The sequence below is a fragment of the Phacochoerus africanus genome, chromosome 3, assembly GCF_016906955.1.
Source record: "Phacochoerus africanus isolate WHEZ1 chromosome 3, ROS_Pafr_v1, whole genome shotgun sequence".
NCBI classification, from domain to species: Eukaryota; Metazoa; Chordata; class Mammalia; order Artiodactyla; family Suidae; genus Phacochoerus; species Phacochoerus africanus.
In genome coordinates this window covers 203,926,355-203,947,061 of record NC_062546.1, presented here as the reverse complement: position 1 = coordinate 203,947,061, position 20,707 = coordinate 203,926,355, and the positions used below count along the sequence as shown (strand labels likewise).

The 20,707-nt window shown below is 63.7% G+C and overlaps 1 protein-coding gene across 6 annotated transcripts in view; it reads left to right on the top strand.

Annotated features, from left to right (window-relative positions):
• HDAC4 (histone deacetylase 4) overlaps window positions 1-20,707 on the top strand; it is a 240,276-nt gene that overhangs the window by 196,699 nt on the left and 22,870 nt on the right. For 4 of the 6 annotated variants that reach the window (XM_047773941.1, XM_047773943.1, XM_047773945.1 and 1 more), the window contains 8 exons: window positions 586-719; window positions 3,448-3,568; window positions 8,779-8,825; window positions 12,151-12,258; window positions 14,110-14,165; window positions 15,638-15,725; window positions 17,216-17,335; window positions 17,968-18,065. In XM_047773941.1, the coding sequence (XP_047629897.1) occupies window positions 586-719; window positions 3,448-3,568; window positions 8,779-8,825; window positions 12,151-12,258; window positions 14,110-14,165; window positions 15,638-15,725; window positions 17,216-17,335; window positions 17,968-18,065 (772 nt within the window). The remainder of the gene's footprint in view (window positions 1-585; window positions 720-3,447; window positions 3,569-8,778; window positions 8,826-12,150; window positions 12,259-14,109; window positions 14,166-15,637; window positions 15,726-17,215; window positions 17,336-17,967; window positions 18,066-20,707) is intronic. The other 2 variants (XM_047773944.1, XM_047773946.1) reach the window with 1 other exon arrangement.

Genomic DNA, 20,707 nt, shown 5'->3' with positions numbered 1-20,707 from the left:
CTGCCTCTGAGGCTGCCCAAGGGTGACCCCATCGCTGGGCCCCTCAGGCCAGAATGGCTTTCAGCTCCAGCCCTGGGGGAAGGTGCGAGGCCGGGTAGTTGGTGCCAAGTCCTGGGCTCAATTGACGTCCACTTATAGGGTGATAGGAAACGCACTCAGGTGTGTGTGTCTGTGTGTGAGGAAGAGGCGTGCGCACACACGCCTGTGCGTCCACTTGTCTGCGAGGCTCTAAGGGCGGGAGCTGAGTCCTGGCTTCTGGGGCCCAAGAACCTCAGACGGATCTCAGCCCACAGGGTGAGCCGCTCGTGGAGAGGTTTCCTGACAGACGGGCTTGGGTTCTGGAGCCAGTCTCTCGTTTCTGCGTCCGCACGGTCCCCTGTGACGTGAGGGCCGCGCAGCTCACAGCCGTGGGCCTTCTTTCCGTCGCCCCTCCCATCGGCTCCCTGCAGCCCGTGGGCGTTGCAGCTCAGATGAGGGGCAGGTGCTGTGAGCAGGGGCTCAGCCGCCTGTGGCGGGCAGACCCGCTGCCAAGGACTCCAACGGTCGGGGCTCATCTGACCGCAGCCGCACCTGCCTCCACCCCAGGTCTCGTGTACGACACGCTGATGCTGAAGCACCAGTGCGCCTGCGGGAACACCAACAGCCACCCGGAGCATGCTGGGAGGATCCAGAGCATCTGGTCCAGGCTGCAGGAGACTGGCCTTCGAGGCAAATGTGAGGTGAGGCCCCCCTGTGGGCCCGCGTGAGCCAGGCAGGGCTGAGCATGTGGCCACCTGGGGAGGACACAGGGTCCCCGGGCACCAGCCAGCCTCCCGGGAGGGGCCCCAGGCTTTCCTGTGCTGCACCCCCCACCACCACCACTTCCGTCCCCGGTCATTTTCCCGGGGAAGCCGTTCCTGGCCGTGCTCACCGTCAGCGCCCTGGACGCACAGCCAGGCTGCCCAGCACCTCTGCCTTGAGGTCGGTCCCAGGGGCCCACAGGCAAAAGCAGTCATTCCTGGTGGCTTTTCACCAAATGCTCTTACTGAATTTTCCCAAAGGCTTCTCCCAGGATGTGGGGAGAGCCCCGGGCCTGCGAGGTGCTCCTCAGAGTTCAAGTTCCCGTGCCCCCTCCTGCCCCCTCTGAGCCAGTGATAAGGTCTCCGTGGGCCCTCGCCTCTGTCCCTGCTGCCTGGCGAGGAGACCACGCTGCTCCCAGACAAGGAGAGCTGAGCGCCCACCCCTGCAGCCCAAGGGGGCCTGGTCTCACGCCGTCCACCGGCAGCTGCCACGGCCCCCGGCCCACAAGGACAAGAGGGACCATCCTTCTGGCAAGGGAACAGCATGGCCCTGGAGTGTGGCTGACATGAGGGGCTTGAGCTGGGGGAGGGGGCGTTTTCGCAGGTGCACCGTGCCCCCAGGATCCCTCCAGCACCGGGGACTGGCCTTGTTACCCCAACTCCTGTTGGGGGGGTGGGGGCTGCAGGCCATGGGCACCTCGGCATCCTCAGCCATGGAGCAGGGCTGGCGCAGCACCGCCAGAAGCTCTCTAGGGCACCAACACCCGGCCCCCCCACGTGCCCACCACGTGGGGAATTGCAGTGCCCCTCCCCCATGGGAACCCCATGAAGCAGGGGCGGGGGTGCAGGTGGCCCTGGGAAGCTAGAGCCCACGTCCCTCCTCCGCAGCCCAGCGTCACCTGGGCCAGGTCCCCAGCCGCATGGGCGCGGTCAGAGTCCCTCTCCCCAGACCCAGCCCGCCTCCTTCGGGAGCGGGGGATGCAGGAGTTGAGGTCAGTCTGTCTCAAGTGGCCCCATTTCTTTGCCAGTTTATGGCAACGCATGATCTTGGGAAGAAAACAAGAAGAATCTCATTGGGAAGTCCCTCTGGGGGCAGGACCCTCGTCTGCAAGCCTGGCGTGCTGGGCACCTGCACCACTGGGGGGCAGCATCGCCCCGGCGGACGTCTGCCTCCACCCGCAGGACCCGCCCTGCTCCTCCTTCAGGCATCTGAGGCCCGACCTGTTTCCTGCGCCCCCAGGCGGGCCCCTTAGGCCAGGGCCTCAGGGTAGATCCAGGCAGGACCTTCAGTCGGGGGAGGGAGGAGGGACCTGTCGCGTGTCCAGCCCCTGGTTCCAGGACAGGCGTCCATGGCTGCGGGGGTCCGGGAACCTCCGGGTACCAAGCAGAGGGGTCTGTCAGCCAAGGTTGCAGGGCGGAGACCCAGCGTGAGGAGGCGGCTTCCACGCAGCACGGGGATCGAGGACAAGCCAGGCCTGCCCTCGAGTCACCGCACAGTGCCCCCGGGCTCAGAGGCTGACGCCTCACCCGCAGGCTCCCAGCGTGGGCCTCCTGCGCTGCAGGCCCAGGCGCCGGCCCAGACTGGAGTGGCCCGTGACCCAGGGAGGTCAGAGGGACTGGCCATGCCCTCGTCTCAAGATCCCGACCCACCCAAGGCCCAGGTCTCCCAGCCAGTGCCCCTGACTCCATGGAGCCCATTGGGGGGGGCTCCCTTCCCCAAGCCGCTGCTCTGGGGAGGGTCGTGAAGCAGCTGGGGGAGCCTTTGTGCAGCCTCACGGCCCCTCCACGCTGGGAGGCCGGGCGGGCAAAGACTTGACCCTGCCAGCCTGCCCCCTGTGCCCTGCCTCTTGCCCCACGTCGGCAAGCATCTCCTGGGAGCCTGTCCTGGCACGACAGTCACAGAGCCTCCTGGGAGGTTTCCAGGGCGAGGCTGGTCCAGCGGGGCCGTGGCCTCCCCCGACCTCCTCACTCTGACCCTCGGGAAGTGCCAAGTGTCGCCTGGAACCTCAGTTCACAGCTCAGCATCCTTCTCAAAGGTCCAGTCAATGGAGCACAAGTCAGAGGAGGGACGCTCTCATGACTCCCTGGGGATGAGCCGCGAATAGCCGAGGGGTCTGCCTTGGAGGAATTTCCCAACCCAAGAAAAATGCAGACAGACGCGCAGATGGGGGTGGAGGGCTGGCTGCAGGCCGTCTGGGTCTTGCTGGCGGGAAGGCTGCTCTCGCTGAGGCGAGGTGGGCGATGCACGGGAGCCGGAGTTTGGCTCCCCTTGCTGAGAGCAGGGTGGCAGCCCCTCCGCCCAGGCAGCTCCTGTCTATTTTAAGACCAGACCCCGGCAGTTGGAAAGCAAAGTACTAATTTGATGCCAAATCATTTGTGTGACAGTGAAGGTTAAAGCGCGGAAGCCTGGAATTATCTTTTTTAAAACGTTTTTCTAAGTTATAATTAAAGCGTAAACTCTCTAAAATATTTTTAAAATATTGTTAAAATATTGCGCCGCGTGACAGTTGCTTTTTATTTTGGCAGTAGCCACATCATTTCGAGCTTGTGCACATGTAGAATTTCCTTCCCCCTGGGGCGCTGGTTTTCTGCAGAGACCGAGCCCTGAAGGCGCCCGGCGGCGGTGGCGGCGGCGGCATGAGCATCCTCTTTCGTTCTGTCCCCGCAGTGCATCCGCGGACGCAAGGCCACCCTGGAGGAGCTGCAGACGGTGCATTCGGAGGCCCACGCCCTGCTCTACGGCACAAACCCCCTCAACAGGCAGAAACTGGACAGTAAGAAACTTCTAGGTATTTCAAGGTCTTCCTTATCTTTGCCACCGAGGCTGTGTTTCCAGCCCCGGCCCTGCCGTTTCGCCCTTGGGCCCCTCGCCGGGGCAGCCCAGTGGCGCCCACCTGGCTCGGCGCAGGCAGCCGGGACTGGATGGCCCTTCTCAGCTTCCAGGCCAGACTCCCAGGTGAGGGGCTGGAGAGCAATCGCACCCTCGGCAGTCGTGCGGTTTCTTGGTCCGTGGCAGGTGTGGTGGGTAGAGAATGGGCTGAGAACCACTGTTTCACAGCGTCTGAGAGCGCACAGCTCAGACGCAGAAAGCCAGCCAGGCCAGGGACACTCAGCCAGAGGCCAGCCCTCGCCTGCGCGGGGCCTGCTTTCGGTCTGGAGACGCCCTCCCAGGCGTCAGGGGAGCGGTCCTGGGCATCCTGAGAGAGGCCGCTGGGGGCGAGGCGGCCCAGGCCTCCCCCGGGTCCAGGGGCTCCCGCCTGGCGGGCAGCCCCGCGTTGGGGGCGGGCTCTGGGCTGGAGGGAAGGAGCTTCGGAACAGGCATCGTCTGCCATGAAGGGCTGGCATCTCCTCAGGAGGGGGTCTTCAGGGGTCACGTGGGTCCTGAGAGGCAGGCAGGGGCCCTCAGCTCCCGGCGCAGCTCAGCTGGTCGGGACCCTTCCTGGGTAATTTCCACCCCAGCGTCCAGCCACCTTGAACCCGGGTGTCCCTCTCACCCCTGCCTCTGCCCCTGGGGGAGAGCAGACCTAGGGGCGCCTCCCAGAGCCGAGCTAAAGCAGGCAGGGCGGTGGGGGGAGCTGTCCAGGAGCCACAAACACCAGGGTCCCGGGTGGGGCAGGAGGATGGGGTGGGCCGTGTGCTGTTTCCGTGGCAGACACTAAAAAGGTCTGCTCTGTGCCTGGTCCTGCGCTGGGCGTGACCCCCCTGGAGGCCATGGTGACTGGCCAGGACCCGAGGAGCCTGTCCTAGGGTCCCCTCTGGCTTTCCCTTGTCTTGGCCGTGCGGCTGCTCCCCCTGCCCAGGCCCTGCTGCGGGGATCAGCTGGGGCTCCCTACCCCCACCCTGGTCTCCTTCAAAGTGGGGGTGGCCGTGCTGGGCCCAAGGGACCTCAGAGCCACTCACCTTCCCAGGTCTGGTCCCCAGCCCACCCCCCCACCCCCACCCCCACCCCCACCCCTGCCCCAGTGAGCCCTGTTCCCCCAGGTGCTCTTGGAACTCCAGGCGGGCGACCCCAGGCTCCCTCCAGCCTGTCCTGCCCTGAGGCTGCTGCCTCCCAGAGCCCTCCTTCCCCCCACCGGTCCCTCCTCGTCCTGCAGGGTTTGCTCTTGCTCCTCAGTCTGGTTTCCCCAACCCAGCCGCGTGGTTTAAGATGCAGCGTGGGAGACGGAGGATGGGGTGGGGCGACTGTCCCGCGGCAGGGGGGATCCCCGCCCCCACAGAGGGCACGATGCCGTGCTCCCCCCTTGGCTTCAGACCGCATGCAGGTGGTGAGGTGTGCATGCGACCCCTGAGCTGGAGGGGTTGTTGGGGGTCACGGGGCAGGGCTCGGGGCGGGGGAGCTCTGAGCTGCCTGCTCCCGGGAAGGGGTCTGGAGGCCTGGCCCACGGCACCGGGAGGAGCAAAGACCCAGGCAAAGACGTCAGGAAGTGAGACAGAGCGCCAGATGGGGACCAGAGGAGGGGGTCTGGCCTGGGGCCGGGCAGGGCTTTGTGGGAAGGAGGCTTCAGGCATAAGGACGGGGCGCAAGGACCTTAGCGCCGAGGGAGAGGCTGGGCGGGGCCCAGGGCAGACTCTGCAGCCTGGCGCCCGGCCCTGGGATGCTCCAGGGAATGCAGCCGTTCTGGTGTGAAGCCCAGCCTCTGGAATGTTCTCCAGCAAAGAGAGGTGCCCTTGGGTTCCAGGACCGAGGCTACAGTGCTCAGAACCAGTGACCCCACTTCAGCAGTACCTGGGGGTGGGGAGGCTCGGGTCGGAGAGCGGTCCCTGCAGTCACCAAGGCTTTCCTTGGGGTTTCTTCCTGAATGCGGCCACCCGCGTCCCCCTTTCCCACTGCCAAGGGCTTCCCGGCTCACCCTGGCCCTTCTGCGTCCATCCTCGCACTCCGCCCGGGCTTGCGAAGTCCGCCAGGGAGGCCCTGGACCATGGATGGGTGAGGTTTGCCGTCAGACTCGTTCCAAACTAGGTTTAAGGCTGGTGGTCAGGGATCAGCCAGAGCTGTGGGTCCCGGGGAAGAGCCGGCGGTGGGCGAGCCGGTGGCGCTTCCTGTCCGCAGAGCCCACCCGTCACCTCTTGGGGTCCCCTCCTCAGTCCACCCGGCATCACTGTCCCCTGAAGCGCCCTCTGCTGCTTGCGGCTTCTGGGTTGAAGTGTTTCTCCGTCATCTCAGACCCCCCGCTGGCACCACGCAGTGCAGTGTGCATTTTAGGAGCCGAGTGTATGGCTGCAAGACGTGTGTTGTGAGCGTGTGTCCAGTTTACACCCGTGATGCGGTAACCCCTGCTGCTCCTTTGCTCGTCTAAGCCCTGTTACCGCTCTGAGGATAGCCCGTCGGTACCTTCTTGCCACTTGAGACCTCTCTTTAAACTCTCGACGGCTGTTCTGGAAAAGCCTGTTTTTCTCCGTCTAAGTATTCCAGACGTGGTGGTAGTCGGTGGCTCTCTCGGATGTTAACGGTACCCTAATTGGGTGTTTACAGTCTACTCTGTGGCCTTCCTCCCTCTTTTAATTGAGTCCACAAATTTCTAAGCCCTTTGCAAAAAGCCCCGCGTGCCAGGTGGTGCGTGACGTGGTGTGGCCGGCTGAAGTGGGCTGCTCGGTCGCACCTGAGATGTCCCTGGGAGTCGGGGGTCCCCTCCCGTGACCTGGGAAGGACGCCTGGTCTGGCGGACGAGGACCGAAGGGCTAGAGCTACAGGCGCCCCAAGAGTGCCGGCAGCGCCCGGGTCACGGGGAGGCCCCTCTGCCCGCCGCCCAGCGCAGGGAGCAGTGGCGGCTGCGGAAGAAAGCCAGCATCTTCCCAGGCGCATCAGCATCCCAGCCTGCGCGTCGGCGGGCCCGCGGGGCGGGAAAGCAGGGCGGTCCTGGATGCATCAGACCGCCTCTCTCCACTGAACGTTTTGTGGCCGGTCAGTGGTGGCCTGGACCCTGGAGGCGGGTGTGGGAAGCGCTTGCCGGGCAGAGGCCAGCTGCATGGAGAGCCCTCCCCGGGCGGCTCAGCGCTCGGTCCAGACAGCTTCCCTGTTGAGCCCGGCGAGCCCGGCCTGGGGTCCGAAGGCATGTGATGGTCACCTTTTTATCATCTTGGTCTTGCTTGCTGGATGATGAGCAAAATCAGCGTATTCACGTGACTTCTGGCTTTTTCTTTTCTTTTTCTTTTTTTCCATTTATTGGGGTGGGGGCCAGATCAGAGATCCCACACCCCAGCAATGCAGTGATCACGCCGATTCTTAACCACCAGGCCACCAGGGAACTCCTGGTCTCTGGTTTTAATGCAGAGGGTGTTGTCTGTAGTTTCAAACATAGAAATTGGTGTCTCGGCTGAGTCTTCCTCAGTCATATTCACACCGATGTGTGAATTCTCTGGGCCAAAGCCCCCACGTCCCCAGCGTCCTGTTCCTGTGCCGGAGCAGTTAGTGGTGTGACAAGGACCACGAGCCTAATCCCAGCCCTTGGGCAGAGAGAGCCACTTCCCCGGGTCCGGGGCCTGTGCTGCTCTGTGGGGGATGTTGCCGGGCCTGGGGCCTGCGCCCCCCACCCCCACCCCCGCCCTGCTCCGCTCAGGGGCCGGAGCAGGCCCAGCAAGCCCCTCCCAGGAGCTGCTTCCCTGCCCAGCTGGCCCCTCCACCCGCCTGCAGGCCTGCTTATGCCCGGGTCCGGGCACACGGGAGAGCAAGGCGGACGTGCCCCTGGCCTCACAGACGTGGGGGCTGGAGGCTGTGTGGGCCGTCCAGAAGCACTTTAACTGGTGTTAGGAGATCCGGCAGAGGAGCGAAGTCGGGAGCCTCAGGTCAGGCCGCAGGGTCTTGGCGACATGGGACCTGGAGGAGAGAGGGCGGGCGCAGGGCCCGCTGTCCAGGCCTCTCGGGTCCATGCCAGGCGAGCTGGCCTCTGAGAGCAGCAGGAAGCCAAGGGGCGGGGCCCACAGCGTGGTCCAGGCGGGGAGGAATCCGGGATGTCTCCGGCACAGACCTCACCGAGGCCACGCCCCTGGCGAGCCCCCAGCCCCTGTGACTCTTCCTGGGGCCCCCAGGAGTGATTGGTGAACTCCCAGAGCAGATCTGGAGCTCAGGGTCGGGGAGAGGGTGGTGGTGGAGCGGCCTCTCCTGGAGCTGGGCATGGCTCTGCCAGGTCCAGAAAGTGGGGTCCGAGCTAGGCTGTGGAACCAGCCAGAAAGGCCTGGGAGGAGGGGGAAGGGGCGCGGGGAGTGGCCGGCTGCACGGAGAGGCTCTCTTCAGGGGCGGGGGGCAGGGGCGGCAGCCAGTTCGCTGCCGGTGGGGGGGGGGCGGTCTCCGGTCCCTGGGGACAGGTGGGTTGTAGACTGGTCGTCGGCCAGCACTAGGATCACCCCAAGGAAGAAGACAGACCCTGTCCTTGTCACCCAGGCCAGGTCTGAGCCCAGAGAGGGTCCCGGCTTCTGCAGCATGGACCCCAGGCAGGCCTTCCTGGACAGCCAGCTTCAAGGCTCTGTGGTTTCTTAGGTGTGCGCCCGCCCAGGGAACTTGGAACACTTGTAAATCGGGAGGGGGCTGCTGCTCTTCACGTTTCCCTGAAAAATCCCTCTCACCCCGCTTGCTTAACCTCAGGCCTCCTTCCCTCGTTCACAGCTGGAGGGCTGGCCAGAGCCTCAGTGTGCAGAGCCAGTGTCAGGGGCAGGGAGCTCCAGGTGCCACCCTTCGGGTTGTTCTGTGCCAGGTGCACGAGCTCGGGCTGGAAGCCAGCGTCCCCCGTGGGCTCCCCCACCCCCTGAGGAGCGGGCTGTCGCTGTGCAGAAGGCGAGGTCTCTCTGCAGGGGCCGAGCCCCCTCGGCCCAGGAGCCACCGCTGGCCAGATGGGCCGTGCTGCAGGGGTACCTTTGAAGCCGGTTTGCCCCTCGGCATGCAGGCGGATTGCGCGTCTTCCACCAGGGCCAGAGCGCCGTGTGGGCACCAGCAGCGCTGTGCTCCCTGCAGGCCGCGGTGCCAGTGACCTTGCCCACCTGACCTTGGCTCTCCTCCTCCCCGCAGGCTCGCTCACGTCGGTGTTTGTCAGGCTGCCCTGCGGTGGTGTCGGCGTAAGTATTCCTTTACTGTGTAAAGGACGTCCTGCTTGGTCTCGGGTCCAGCGGTCACAGCAGTCAGTCGCTGCCTCGCTGGCCTCTCCGCGGAGCGCGTAATTGCTGCCAGGTGTTTTCCATAAGCGGGGTCTGGGGGGCCGGCCTGCCCCACCGCTCACACGTGTGGCTTCAAAGGCCCCTCGTGCCTGTAAGCGTTTTGATGGCGGGTCTGGGGCACCTTCCTCTGGGGAAGGTCGTCTGGCACCACGGCCGCCTTGGGAAGCGGGATCTGGTGTGCGGGCCAGTGCGTCTGACCCGCGGAGCGGTAGTCCGCTCATCCCGACCCAGGTCATGAACCCATCACCGAGCACGGGTGCGCTGATCCGCATCCGACAGCCAGCCCGGAGGCCCAGTGCAGCCCTGACCGCGGGGCCTGGCGCCCGCATGCCACATGGGGTGGGCAGGGCGCTTCCCGGGAGCGGAGCTCCTGAACAGACCTGGGCAGGTCGGCAGCAGAGCCAGCGTCTTTAGTGACCTCGGCTTCCCTGCCAGGAGGGGCACCCACTGTCCCGCGGCGCAGCGGAGGCCAGGTGCCTTCCAGAGAGGCCACGCCGCCTGCCGCACCTGCTGTCCCCTGGGTGAGGGAGGGGTGGGGGCGGGAACAGGGAGCGGGGCTTTGAGGGCCAGACGGCCCCCTCCCAGCCAACCTGCTGGCCGCCGAGCTCCCCGGGTCACGGTCACGAAGAGGCCGGAGGACGAGTGGACAGCAGAGGCTGTCCCAGCCGGGACCGCGCGCGAATGTGCGCGTAATTACAGATCGCAGGCTTGCAGCGCGGGTCTGGATTCTGTTATGGAAATGAAACAAAATTGTTTTCTTCCTGAGTCTTTACAAAAATCGCCGCTTTGAAAATTATCCCGTCAGAAAGAGAATAAACGGCATTTGTTCATACAACCACCAAGCCTCCTAGAGTTATTGTATTTTGTATCGTAAATAGGCGGCAATCTCTTAATTCAGGGCAAATTTTTGGCCAGACTTGAAAAGACTGGGATTTCACTGCCCTGCAGCAGCGCCGGCTGAGCACGGAGGGATTTATAATTTGCAAATGAAAGCTAATGGGGCCCTGAGCCAGGCGGCCCCTCCCCGGTGTGAAGTCCAGATCCCGCCCCAGCAGGTTGCCCAGCGCCCACCGTCTTGTCTCGGCACAAAAATGCTCTGGAACAGGGGCCTGGAATTGCTCACCCGGTCCAGCTGGGTCCACGGGGAGCCCGTCGGCGTGACCGGCACACAGTGTGCGCCTCGGAGCGGCCAAGGAGTGCTCACTCTCGGTCCTTTTCCGTGATTGCCCCCTCCTCCAAGGGCAGATTGTCAGTGCCAGCCCTCCTCCTCCTGCCTCGGCATGCATCCCCTGAGTTGCCGGTGCAGCTGCAGCCTTTCTGGGCCTCGGCGTCTCCTTCCAGAGCCGGCCAGCCCCCTGGGGCGTCGGGAAGCAGAGCGGACCCCAGGGGCCAGGGCGGCTGATGAAGTGGGAAGAAGGGCCCGCGTTGCTTTTCCTGAGAGCTGCGTGAATTAGCACGTGGGTGATGCACTAGAGCTTTGAAATGGTTACGTTTTTTCCAAACCAAGTTAGAGACCCTTCTGCTTTGCTCACCTCCTGGGGTTGTGGGTTGCCCCTGCCTGAGGGCTTGGGGTTGCTGAGTTGCCCGCCCAACCCTCCCCTGCCTGGCCTGGTCCCTGGCGGGGACAGCCCCCACAGGCCCTGGGTGCCCTAAGGGCCGTGGCCTCCAAGGTCCTCGGCACAGCCAAAGTGGCCACCCTGACTGCCTGCTGAAATCTCTGGAAGAGGCCTCTCCGCTGTCTGCCTTTTCTGTGGCTTTGCTGCAGGAATGGTTTGCTTCCTGCTCCTGCACGGCCGCCTCGGCAGTGCCGCATGGCCAAGCCCCCTCACCGGACTTCGTCCTTCTGGAACCAAGGACCCCAGGTCGGGCCCTGGGGAGCTGTGGCCGGCAGCTGGATGCCGTGCCAGCTCTCACTGCGACTGTACTGCATTGATCCTTCAGCTGAAGTACCTGGTCCAGAACATTCTGAGCGGCTCCGTCAATGAACAACAGCAGAGTATTCTTTGGAGGAGAAGCCGGCCTTTGAGCGTTGAATGCTAATGCCGGGGAGAGCGGGCTGGGCGCAGAGCGTTCCTGCAGCATTTGGAAACTATTTAAAGGACATAGCGGTTTGGTCATCGAGAAGAGCCCTCGTGGAATAACGCTTCTCAGGAAATAGCTCCAACCGCTCGTCAGTGTATTTTAAATCATGGTGCTTTGAAGATGAAGACTCAAGACGTCACTGAAAGAAATCCATCCACCGCATACAGCGGTGGGAGCCCCCGTCAGGTGGGCAGGGGCTGGGCCGCGAAGGGGGTGCGGCTAGGCCTCCACGTCCCAGGCCTTCAGGGCTCAGAAGGGGAAGGAAGATCCGCCAGCAGCCCTGCCGGCTGTCCCAGGTGCACGAGCACATTACGCACAGCCTTCCAGAACCTTCTCTGGGCTCGGCCATCCCCGGGAAGGCATGTGTGCCCCAAGGGTGTGTGTGGCCGAGGCACCGGCCGCCCACCCTGGAGATGGCTTCTCGGGCGCCCCTGACCTGGAACCAGGGCTCCTGCTCCCTGCCACCCCCCACTCCCGGCTCCCGCCGGAGGCTCCCTTGCCACAGACCAGGCTGCTCACGTCTCTGTCTTTGCCGCCCGCTGGAGCTGGTTTCACAGAAAAACCCAAGAATGAAGAAGTGAACAAGTTACCTGACAGTAACCACACACGTCTTTCCGCGGGAGGCGGGGCGGCCGCCCGGGCAGAGGGCAGGGTCCACCCTCCGGGTGTGCCCGGAGCCCAGGTTCTCCTCCCCACGAGCCCACCCTGTGAACCACCGCCAGACGCTCAGCGCCCAAGTCGCAGTAGGAGCGACCCGATTCGAACGCTTCTGTGTTTGCTTGGGCTAATTGTTAGCGTGGCTCCACTGCAGTTGCCGTTTTTAAGAAAAAGGGAATTGGGTGACCCTGGCATCGGAACTCTTCGCATGGAATATTTGGGAGCCATTGAGGAAAGAAATGACACCTCAGAAAGGGGTAAACACGCACACACGCTGTTTTGGGTGCATCCACTGGTCTTCCTCTGTTTTGCATTCTTGGGCATGTCTTCAAAAAAAAAGGAGGAGGCTGGCGTTCTTTCGTAATCAGCCGTGAGAGGCTCTGGTCCTGGGGCTACCGAGGCCCCGGCGCTGCGGCTGCCTGCGCTGGGGTGGGGGGTGGTGACTGGCCCAGGATGCCAGGCTCACCGCCGCCTGATGTCTCCACAGGTAGACAGTGACACCATATGGAGCGAGGTGCACTCGTCGGGGGCCGCCCGGCTGGCCGTGGGCTGCGTGGTGGAGCTGGCCTTCAAGGTGGCCACAGGGGAGCTGAAGGTCAGTGGGGCCAGGAGGAGGGGCTGGGGGGGCGGCCGCCCGCTGGGCTCCCTCTCCGGACAGGCGCGAGCTGGCTGTGATGGGCTGAGGGCCGCCCCCACCCTGTCATCACTGTTGAGTCCGAGCGGACGTTTCCCACACGGGTGAAAATGCCTCTCCTCACGCAGCAGCAGCAGCGCTTGTCCAAGAATTCAGTCTGGGGACCCCTTTACGCTCTTGAAGTTGCGGAAAAACCCAAGGAGCGTCTAACCTTATGAGTTCTGTTAGAGGCGTTGACCGCTCGTCAGAGGTTAAGACGGAGGCTTTTAAAATCTTTCTTTTAAATGTAAGTCATTAGAGTAATGTAAAGATGAGAGTCCTGTTTTCCTCTGGCTCCTCGCACCGGCCTCCGCCTCCGTCTCTGGCAGCGCGGAGGTTTGGCCGAAGCACAAGAAGAAAACCTGGCCTCGCGCAGGTGCAGAGCTGGGGTGGGGGGCTCGTAGCTTTCGGGCGGTGCCACACGTCCGGCAGGCGGTAGGTAGTTCCTTGAGGATGAGTCGCAGGGTGGACCCTAGAACAGCGTCAGCGACCGTCTCCTTTTCAGGAAAGCACTTCGGCCTCGAGAGGTGAGGGGTCACTTCCCCACACGGGCCATTTGGAAATGGGGGCTCTTTGGAGTATGCGGGCCCCCCCATCCTGACATATTTTACTGCACAGTTTCCAGAGTATCTCTGACCTTTGGCACCCTGAAAGTCACCTCCTGTCTCACCAGGAAGGACTTGTCAGTGCCAGCAAGAGCTGGGCAGAGTGGGGGCTTTGCCAGGTTCCCAGGTTCCCCGAAAGCTCCCGTCCCTGAGATGACAGCCTTCCCATCCCTTTGCGGGGGCGCTGGAGAGGCGTGTGTTTGCGGGCGAAGGTGGCGTGACATTGATAAGCTCCACTGTCCCGTCAGGACCCTCGCAGGGGAACTGCCTCCCCCCGCAGACGTTCGCTCCTGCCTCTCCCTGCCCCAGCTCAGCAGGGCCCCCACCGTCACTGCCGCATCACAGCTGTCCCTTCAGGGGAAGGGCGGGGACCCTCGAGACGTCTGGGGACAGGGCGGGGGTGGGGGTGGGACCCGCAGGGGTCTGCTCTGCGCTCAGAGCCACACAGGTCCTGTGCAGGGAGGGAGGCGGTTGTGCTGCTGAGCGTGTCCCCGTCCCGTGCCGCCCTGCGCTGGTCTCTGCCGCAGGCTGGTCAGCCGGCCCTCGGGGCTCGGTTTTACACCCTGACCACAGCTTCCGGCTGCCAGTGAGACCAGGGGATGCTGGTTGAAACCATTTTTATGACAGTGGCGGCAGGCTGGTCTGCAGGTGGTTCTTTTAAAGCCTGAGGCTCAGGGGTCCGCAGCGGGGCGCTCGGCTCCTCCCCCGCCTCCGAGGGGTCTCCCGCAGGCATCAGGGGTTGTGTCCTGCGTTGCCCAGTCAGGCCCCTGGGAACTGAGCTCCACTAACAGCAGAGAATCCACCCCAGGGCCAAACGAGGTGCAGCCCCTGTGTGGTACCGGGCGTCCGGGCCAAGCCCCTTCCGTTTCATCTGCTCTGGGGGCTCCTGTCAGGTTGCTTCCGGGGGATGCTGGTTATGATCAGAGGGGGACCAAGGTGCCCGTCCCCCCCACCCGGACTCCCCAGCCACGCAGCTCCCAGCCTCGCCAGCAGGCTAGCGAAGGTGGAAGGTCAAGAGTGAACACACCTTTTATCTTAGAAACTGCGGAAGGGACCTCCACGCAGCCCGAAACCTGCCCTCGCCTAGACCCTGACCCCACTCGAGATCAGCCTAATCATTTCCTCACTGACCTGAAACCGCCCTTTTGTCCCTGTCTCCCGCGCCCAGAACGGCTTTGCTGTGGTCCGCCCTCCGGGACACCACGCCGAGGAGAGCACGCCCATGTGAGTAGGCGCACGACATTTGCGGGCAGGGCACCTGCCGTTCCCGACCCCTCCTGGGATGTGGACGTGCCCCCGCGTCTGGTCGCCCACACCCCACCCCCCACCCCCCATCCAGGACCAGCAGCCGCGAGCTGGTCGGGACTGGCCACAGGAGGCGATGGGTCGGGCTCGGAGTGGGCGGCCCAGGAGTCAGTCCAGGGCAGTGGCTCTCACAGCATGGCGCTGCCCCGGGGCATCCACTGCCAGACGCTCAGGTCTGCTCGCGTGCGGGCTTCCAGCCGACCCGCTTACAGCTTGGAACTAGGAGGCTGAGGTCCCAGGGTTGCGCCCACAGGGGTCAGCTGGCCAGGCACCCTGACCACACACACGAGGAGCTGGCCGAGGTAGTGGGCGTGGTACACGGATGCAGGTCCACCCTGGTGGAGGAGAACCCAGCTGCGTGGGGGTCCCAGGCCTTGACCCCAGCCGTTGACTGCGAGTGGACACAGGAAAGCCGCCAGAGAACGCGATGTGGGGGGCTGGCCCCCGGGTGCCCGAGACAGACGAGCGCCGGGTTGTGGGGCTTTAGGATGAGGTGATGGGCTTGCCTGGAAGAAGGGGCAGAGCAGGAACAGTGCAGACAGCCAGCGGGGGCAGCAGCCGGAGCCCTCGGCATCTCAAATCCCAAGTGAGGGCGTCAGGCGGGGTTCCAGAAAGGGGCCCCCTGGCCTCAGAGGGGCCTGTCCTAAACACCGTGCGGTCACTCGCCGGCTCGGGACAGTCTGCATGGCCCAGGAGCAAGCGCCAACGTGCGTTTCTCAGAAGTTACCTTTCTAATGGGTCTCGTTGCTGGATATTCTGAAGACTGGACCCAAATGGACCGGGCTGGAACTCAGAGGAATATTTTCCGGAGAAGTTCTCCTGGGGGTTTCGGGGGCTGAGGCAGCTCCCATCCCCAGGCCAGTGCAGCAGGAGGGGTTGTGTGTGCTGGGGTGCAAGGGCTTCCAGACGGCTGGGCCAGGCTCCCAAAACAAAACAGGCCGGGCTGCTCCATTGCTGTGATGGTTCAGACAAAGGGAAATTCAGGTTTGGGGGACTTTCTTTTTTACTTGACTGACTTTCTTAGCTTGTTTTCCCGCTCTCTCCAGACTCTCTAGAATCGTTATTACATCTTAGAATATGGAAGGATAAGCAGTGGGCAAGTGGAATGAGTAGCCTTGGGTTCTGTGGGCCTTCGTGCCTCTGGGGGGCGTCCTGGCGGCACGAGGTGAAATGGATTTTCTCACCGCGGGAGCTCTGGCGGCCTGCGTGTGGGAACTGTGTGTGTCCGTCGGTTACAAACATCAGTTAAGGCTTTCAAATGGCTTGATCGGGAGCCAGGCGTCCGCCAGGCCTCAGACCCTCGTGGGATTCTAGGATGTTCCATCGCAAGTTGTAGGCGAACTCGTCAACACCCGCATTTCGTCTCCGTTTCTCCTGATGCTCGCCTGCAGGGGGTTCTGCTACTTCAACTCCGTGGCCATCGCCGCCAAGCTTCTCCAGCAAAGGCTGCACGTGAGCAAGACCCTCGTAGTGGACTGGGTAAGTGGCCAGTCCCTGGGGAGCGGGGGCCGCTGCTGGGCTGTCTGGACGCCCGGCCGCAGCCGGCATGGTGTGAGGAGGGGGGGCGGGCTTTTCCGTCTCTGCCAGCAATGGGATTTGGGGACCTTAACTTTCTGGAAACCACCTCGAGATGCAGCAGAGAAATCCCGAACCTGTCAGGAGGCTGTTGTCAGCTCTGACCAGCCCATCCTGCCCTTGGCCGGGTTCCTGAAGTGTCTAGAAGCTGGGGGTGGGGGCGCTGAGGAGAGCAAGGTTGATGGATGATGGCAGGACCTCATGGCAAGGCAGGAAGGTGGGAGGTTTTGCCGCCCTGCCCTTCCTCCTCCTGCAGGGGGCACCTTATTTATGCTGGTTTAACCTACTTGCCACTTTCCCGTGGGAGGGGCCCTCTCCGACGATCCCAGGGCCCCCATGGGTAAGCTGCGGAAACACTGTTGCATAACGGGGCTCCCAGAGCAGGTGCACGGGGTCTGATGCCGGAGGAGGCTGCTCAGCGTGTTCCCGTTCTTACTCTTTTTAAGCCATCTGCGGCGGGGAAGGGGGCCCTCTCTTCGGTGTTCACGAGTTATTTCACAACTTTTCTAAGCACTTCAGGTGGGATTATCTCGTGTGCTGCGAAGTCCTCCTCAGTTGAGAAAAGCAAACCCCAGAGGCCAGGCGGCGGGCACTGGTCCAGGGCCCTTAGATGCTGGGGGTGCCTGGTGCCCTGGCCCCAGCAAGCCCTTCCTTCAGCTCCCTCGGGGCACAGGGACCCTGCGGACTTAGAACGGGCGGGTGCTGGCCAGCGCAGCCCTGTCTGGCACCTGGAGAAGGTCCCGACGTCTCTGGTGCGGATGTGGGGCTGCGGGGAGGGCTCGGCTGTCACATCGGACAGCATGCAAGTGGCCGTGCGTGCCCCGCCCTCACCGTGAGGGCCTGGGCGTGCGCCCTCCCCCTTGGGCAGCGGTGGGCGTCCTTGGTGGGATGGAGTTGCTTCCTGCTCACAGCGGCCGCTCCACACTTTCTGTAGCAAACGCAGACAGCTCGCAAAAGTAAGGGAATGACACTCAGCAGGTCCCCGGGGTTTAGAATCACCGGCGCGTGTGCAGCAGGCCGCCGACCCAGGGCTTGTGCGGCCTCAGGCCTGGAGGAAGCCCGGGCACCCCACTTGTGTGGTTGGGACACGTGGGCGCCGTGATGAGGAGGAGCGGCTCATCCGTCCTGTTTGGGGCCTGGCACCGCCAGTGCCGGGTGCCTGCACCTGTCCCTCAGTCCCGGGGACGGTCTTCTGCGCAGCCCAGGGTCTGGCGCAGAGCCGGCGCCTCGTGCACGCCGGACAGTGAGCAGCTGCAGTCCGCGTGGAAAATCGCGGGCTTGGGGGAGGGCAGCGACGCCAGCCGGCACCTGCAGGAAGATGCCACCCAGCCCTCGGGGCGGGAGGCTCCTCTGGGCCCCAGGGTCCCCGCGCTGAGTCAGCCCCCTGCCCCCAGGACGTGCACCACGGGAACGGGACCCAGCAGGCCTTCTACAGTGACCCCAGCGTGCTCTACGTCTCGCTGCACCGCTACGACGACGGCAACTTCTTCCCGGGCAGCGGGGCTCCTGACGAGGTGAGCGGGGCTGCAGAGGGGCGGGGCACCGGGGCGGGGCGGAGGCTCCCGAGGCCCGAGGGTGACCGAATGCCACGGCCTGTGCCCACGTGGAGTCTGACCGAAACTCATCCAGGCGGGCGGAAGAGTTTACGGACGGGTGAGCGTGGGGTGCCCGCCGTCCCCCAGGAGGGGCTGCCTGTGCAGGCACAACGCGTCTCCTCCCGTCCCTTGGATGGGCGCTGGCCGCGTCCTCTCTCCTGGTGGGTCCCCACGGTGCCCCAGCACGACAGGCTCCCACATGACACCCAGCGCCCCAGCCAGACCCTCACGCTGAGGCGGGAGGCCCAGCAGCCGGAATCCCACCAGGGGAGCTGCCTCTGCCTCTGGACCTCCTTCCTGCCAGGAAGTTGGGCAGGATGGCCCCATCACCGAGTCGCCAGTCACCCTCTGTCGGCACGCAACCCCCTCCCCGAGCTGCAGCCCACGCCCCCACGTTTCCGGGCCCAGCGCTCCGAAAACGCTCTGCTGTTGGTGGCAGCGAGGCGGGGCCTCGGGGCCGTGGGGCCTGGGACCGGCTGGGGGCGCAGAGTGTGGGGGGCCCTGTGCTGTCTGAGTCGGGGTCTGCAACTCGCGTCCCTCTCCTCGTGCAGGTGGGCACAGGGCCAGGCGTGGGCTTCAACGTCAACATGGCTTTCACAGGCGGCCTGGACCCCCCCATGGGAGACGCCGAGTACTTGGCGGCCTTCAGGTGAGTCCTGCCTTCCTGCCCCCGGGGCTTTGAGGGACGATCGGGAATTCCACGCATCCCATCGCGGGGTGTACTGTTTCCTTTGACCTTCATTTTCCCTGGGGAGCCTAACCCGCCCCGGCAGGACCCCCAGTGCCTCCCCCCGCCCCGCCACGGGCCTGCAGAGGCCAGCATTTCTGTCCTGTGTTTTGGAGGGACGGGCCCCAGGGCGTCCCCCAGTTTGCTCTTTAAGCCAGAGGTGGCATCTTCAAGGCTGTCTCCTTCCTTCCTGCTCCCGCCTCCGGGAGGAGCAGGAGACCCCTCTCGGGTCTTCGTGGGAAGAAGGGGACAGCGACAGAGTCAGGCGTCCGAAGGTTCTGCACATGAAAAGCGGGTGCCCGACTGGGAAAGGGCTCAGGTCTCCTAATTTTCTTCCCAGAAACCTTTTGTGAGATAATGGGAAACAGAAATAAATATACCCCCCCCCCCCCGTGACATAAAATCAAGAGAGGTCCCCACTCCTTCCGCGCCCTCCACGTTGTGCGGGGCCCCCAGAATCGAGCTGTAGGCTGTTTTTAAAACGCAGTGTTTGCTTTTGTCATCAAATGGCGATTTCTGCTTTGATCTGGGCCAGATGGAAGGGCTGCCTGCCGCCAGAGGGGCGCTGGGGCCCAGGTGTCCTCCTTCTGCTCCAGACGCGCCAGTGCCCAGGGCGCAGCCCGTCTGAGTGCGGGTCCCAGGGGTGCTCGGCAGGAAGAGTTTTGTTCGGTGGCGAAGCCTGGCAGACCCCAGCCTTTGTCAGAGGGCACAATCACTGCCCTGGGCAGTGGAGCCCCAGGAAGTTTCTGGAGAGCTTTGCAGTTTTCCGCCATGTTCTTGCTGTCCTGTTCATCTTCGGAGCAAGTGCACGTGTGCAGGGGTGTGTACGTGTGATGCACAGGTCTCTCCGTGACACGCGTGTGCACCTGCGGGTGTGTGTGTGCCCGGCTCTGTGTGTGTGTGTCTGCGGGTGTGTGTGTGCCCGGCTCTGTGTGAGCGCAGATGTGCGTCCTGTCTGGTGAGTGAAATTCCGTCAGAGGACACGCCGGGCGAGTTTGGCGTGGACCCCACCGCTGGCATGCGGGGGCACTGCTGGGGTCACGTGAGCCCTTGCAGCTGCTCTCCCTCGTCCTGAAACCTCCGGGAAGGTGTCCGGTCTGCTGAGTAAAGGCCGCGCCCCAGTGTGGCTCCACCAAGACCAGCGTGAGCCCTCGCCGGCCCCAGCCCCTCGGCTCACGGAAGGGAGGGCTGCAGCGTGATCGGCTTCTCTGCCCGCGGAGGAGGCGCTCACCTCCTTAGAAGGCCCCCCAGGTGGCCGCCGGCGTCCTTCTTCCTTCCTTCATTGGTTGAATTTCATTGTTTCTTTTTCCTCCTGTTCGGGTATATATTGTGATCCTGACACTTGCCTTCCTCGTGGAGAGAGGAGGCTCCCGCAGACACGCGTCTGAAAGTCGCTCAGTTACACGATTAAACACCCGCTTGGGGAAAGCGGAGCCCTCTGTCCCTGGTCAGGGTTATGCCTGCCTGCCCCCCGGTCGGGAACCCTCTGGTCACCAGCACTTGTCACCACTCCCCAGAACCCGGCCTCTCGGGGGCTTCTTCGGAGAGAGTGCCAGGCCCTGCCGGGAGGGGGCGTAGGTACGGCCCCAGTGAGCTTGGTGTCCCTGGCGGCCCGGGGCCCCCAGGGAGGCTGAATTCTGGGGCAGGCGGAGAAGGGGAACTTGCTTCCGACTGCGGTTTAATGTGGACGTGGCCGTTCTCCCTTCCTTCAGCCCGCTTCTTCCCTCGGGCAGGTTCCAGCCGCACTGCGCCCCGGGCGCCCAGACCCGGGTGCGCAGGCCGCCCGGCCCGCGGGCCTGAGGTCGCCCCGCCCCCGCCAGCCTTTAAGAGGAACCTTTTGCTCCGAGCCGCTGTTGACATTCTGTTCTAATCTTCTGCCAAGTGCGTACGTGGCGATGCCCTATCAAGTGAACTTTTGAAAGCTTAAACAGCCTCTTTGAAAAGGAAAATTGTTTCAGGGCTTTTTTTATTGATTTTAATGTAAAATAGCACTTTGAAGTGGACGGTTTATGGTTCCCTGGGCATCGATCTGATGGGGGCGGAGGGTCAGGATCCGTTTCCCCTCCTGCGCGGCCCCCCGGGGCCAGGACGCTGCCTCCGCCTTCAAGACCTTGCGCTCAGACCCACGCCTGCCTCCTTGCATTTCGGGAGATCAAGCCCGAGATGAAGAAGAGATAAGAAAATTGCCCCTAATGAAATCCAGAGGCAGCAGCACTTTCTCCTGGGCTCAGAGACGTGCAGGAGAAAAGGGAACCTTAATTCGAACCAGCCAGGCTGGCGCTTTGAAGTTTGCTGAGCAGCCCGAGCCTTCGGGCCCGGAGATAATGATGCGCTTTTCTTAACCCCTGGCGTACCTGCCGCCACCGCACAGAGGCGGGGCCGGGCCTCTGTGCTCCCGGGTCGTAGTTTGGGTTTCCCGAGACGGCGGCGTACAGGTTGTCCGGGATGCCGGAGGGCGTTGGCGGCTTTAATCCCTTAATGAGTTGCGATTTGCCTTGAAATGGAGCCGCTGAGCAGATGCACCCCGTTGACGCTGACTTTTCAAGGCTGGCTCCAAAGTTGAG